The sequence below is a fragment of the Ceratina calcarata genome, unplaced genomic scaffold (genome assembly GCF_001652005.2).
Source record: "Ceratina calcarata isolate Rehan_Ccalc_2016 unplaced genomic scaffold, ASM165200v1 scaffold426, whole genome shotgun sequence".
NCBI lineage: Eukaryota > Metazoa > Arthropoda > Insecta > Hymenoptera > Apidae > Ceratina > Ceratina calcarata.
In genome coordinates this window covers 24,785-28,185 of record NW_017166278.1, presented here as the reverse complement: position 1 = coordinate 28,185, position 3,401 = coordinate 24,785, and the positions used below count along the sequence as shown (strand labels likewise).

Sequence of the window (3,401 nt, the reverse complement as noted above, 5' to 3'; positions counted from 1 at the left end):
AAATTGCTGTCTTTTGTTATGACTTATTAATTTGAAAAACAAGTCATTTTCACCCCTTCAGAAGTAGATATACGTCAATCGCCAGTAGTTCTAGTATTAATACGCTTAAGAATTAAAAGAAAATAACGACTATTTTACATATGCCGGCCTCATATTTATGCATACTGCTATTTTTATTAGACGCGCGTTTAAAATCTTTTTTGCCAGGGGTAGCATCGGACGCCGTTTAGTGGAATTGATCTAACTTTATAGGATCTGATGTGAGTACGGTATAACAGCGATGTAAGCATGATTTCTCGTAGATTAATTACATTTTTCTAATCTAACAGTCTTCCTAATTCGAACGTGTCAATGAGATGTGTTCATGCATGATAATTTAAAAATAATTACTGTCAATTAAAAATACGTAATTGTCGTACGTTTCGTAATAAATTACGTTCTACGAACAACTCTATAAGCTAGTCGTTTACATGCATACATCAATTCTAAGGAATATTCCTGTTCGTTTCGTGTCCCTCGATTACTCTCGTCACTTTAATCGTTATTTAGAAGAAACAAAAAGGATATACCGCACAGTGAATCATCGTTTTGTTTCGCGTGCCCATTTATAAAATTTGCGCGAATGCCCGCAGTCTGATCGTTGCCATAAAAATTTGTTAAAAAAGGGAATCGATAACCGTGCACCGTGAAAGAGGAGCGTGTACCCACTAAAAATATCTGTACCGTGTTGCACCGCGCTGTCCCGATGGGAAACAGCGTCGAGAACGCGATACGACGAGCGCGTGATCGTGTTCACTCGCGCGCACGATCTCAATTCACGCTCACGTCACATGGTGCGATCGGACCGCGTGAGAGGATCCCCGGTAGTCCTCCGAAAGCCATAAGGTTTATGGCACTCACTGACGATCCAGCGTGCACCATGTGGTTAGATCAAGTGTCGTTACATTTATATCGTATTTTACCGATCAACCGAAAGCCGATTAAGAACATTCGAAAGCAATAATTTCCCAATCGATTAAATGCGACTGTTCCCACGATTAAATTAATCCGTGATCATCGAAACGAAATATAAAAGTCGACGAGATGCGTGCCAATACTTAAAAATAATATATTCTAATCGTAATCAGATCTAAGATCGTCTCTAATAGACCGACTCCTGTTAGCTGGTGTGCATCTCTCACAGATCCGAAGATTGTAAATGAACAGAGGCTTCTCACAGAGTCAATACTGCGAAATTTCTTTCGATTAAACGAGTGCACGCGATTTTTGCACGAACAAGTACCCGGGTGCTACTCTCTCTCTCATCCTGGCGGAGGACCTCGTGGCGAGAGGTGCGCGCGTGTGATCGATGCCCACGCACGGTGCCACCCTCGCGATGACTCACCTCCGGACGCACACGGTGCGGCGGCAAAAGGAGGAAAAGGGAAGAGAGAAGCGGCACACACGCGATATCCCATGGGTCTCGCACGCACGATCTCGGCCACGCTTCCTTCCATGTACAAGATCTTTCCCCGTGTTACCTGTGCTGCTGCTGAAACTTCCACAGTTTCGTGTAGATGTCGAAGGTGCGACCGAAATAACCCTGCCACTGCTTGTGCCCGAACTGTGGCAGGTCCCTCAGCCCGTTGAACAGCTGCTTGCTCTTCTCGAGCAGGTGGCAGAACTCGAGGACGATTTTTCGCTCGTGCTCGTCCATGCCGGCCATCATGACCATCTTTTCGGTGATACGGTTTCGCGGCCGCTGCCTAGACGATGACGTGGGCCCGCACTAAACGAACGGCAAACGGGACGTGGACGACGACGGCGGCGGCGACGACGACTACAACGACGACGACGACGACGGCGAGGACGACGTCGCGGTGGTGGCCCCGCGTGATGGCGCCTGGCCGATTCCGCCACCCTCTCCGCTTTTCTTTTGCGCTCTCCGGGGCACAGAGACGCCGCGGCCAGACGAAACCGAACAACCCCGACCCAATCAATACTTGCCCACCCCGCATCAGGGGGCGCAACGTGCGCCCCGCTTTTGCACCGCCACAACATGCCGCGGCCGCGCGCGACGCAACGTCCACCCGGGACATCTGTGTGATCGGGCTCGATCCCAGGTCCCGGCTTCCCTGATCGATGAATTCGTTTCAAGGGGTAAACGCTGAGTTATCGGGGGTTGCTCTGTCTGTTCACTGCCATCCGAGGGTCGTAACAGTCACGACTACCCTCGAGGGTGCGGTGTCGCTGCTATAATGTCGTTTCGTAAAGATACGCACTCAGGATTTAAGTCGCAAGTGAATTAATGTAGATTTTTTATTACGGATTTGTGACAATGACTTTGAAAACATGTAATGAACTACTGAAATTTTTAAATCCCAGAAAATAGTAATAGTAAACTCTACATAAATTGTTTGTCTTGATATTATCATGCGGTTTTTTAATGTCATACGATTTTAATAAAATCCTTCCACACGAGTTGATGATCGAAATTTCTCGGAAGGGGTGAACGAAGGGGACGGTATTCGACACTTTCGTTGTCGTGGCTCGTTACGGGCGCAGAAACGTTGGGAGTTTTGCCGCCCCGCAAGTCTGCCGACCGTCGGCGGAGATTAATTAACTAGATAACGGTCGGTGGCTGCGAGGAGGACGTTGCGAGAGGAGGGTCGAACGAGAGGACACGCTCGTGGGGGGCTGGCCATGGTGTACGAACCCCATAACGAGCCATGATTTCAAGACAAGATTCGAGGAACTTTTCAAACGTGTTGCAGTTTTTCAATCAGTTTGAATTATTCGAAATATTACGAAGGTATGCAATTCGTATTTTCTGCAAATTCAATTGTGTCATAAACGAATCCGATACGAAGTCTAATAAAAAATGTATCAGATTTCATGTCGCAAAATGAAAGACATTACGAAACAATTGAGATAAACGATCTTAATTTTTATGAGAAATTATTCGATCTGTTCAGATCCATTGCAAGTTCTTTCCTACTTTTCCCTATCATCCGATCTGTCCCTTGTTTTTCCGATCCCACGAGATCAGCAACGCGAGAAACACGCGTTACCGAAAAGGGTTGGAAGTCCGTGGCGGGGGTAGAATTTGCACGGGCATCGGGGGTGGTTTTCAGAGTCGGCTCCTGGCGTATATCGACTGTGTCGCCTCATCTACAAGTCAATCAGCCTCGCGTGCCAGCGACTCGTGAAGGCGGCCCGGCTACACGTAAGTAAGTGGCCGGCCTGCTGCCCATACGTACATACACGCATACAGGGTGTCCCGGCAGATGCAACATCACCAAATCACTCTTTACCAATAATTTCTTTTATGATCTACCGTTGATCTTCCTTAATCTCTGATCGATTCAACTGATTCTAAGAATCATTGAAACACACATTCCGTCAAGACGATTATTATTAAT

At 47.0% G+C, this 3,401-nt stretch overlaps 1 protein-coding gene across 2 annotated transcripts in view; it reads right to left on the bottom strand.

The window, feature by feature from the left end:
• The window catches only part of LOC108626680 (protein SCAI), an 11,846-nt gene extending 9,885 nt beyond the window's left edge, over positions 1-1,961 (bottom strand). For both annotated transcript variants that reach the window (XM_018027495.2, XM_026815016.1), the window contains exon 1: positions 1,521-1,961. In XM_018027495.2, coding sequence (XP_017882984.1) covers positions 1,521-1,714 — 194 coding nt within the window. In that variant the 5' untranslated portion in view covers positions 1,715-1,961. The remainder of the gene's footprint in view (positions 1-1,520) is intronic.
• Positions 1,962-3,401: the final 1,440 nt, after the last annotated feature.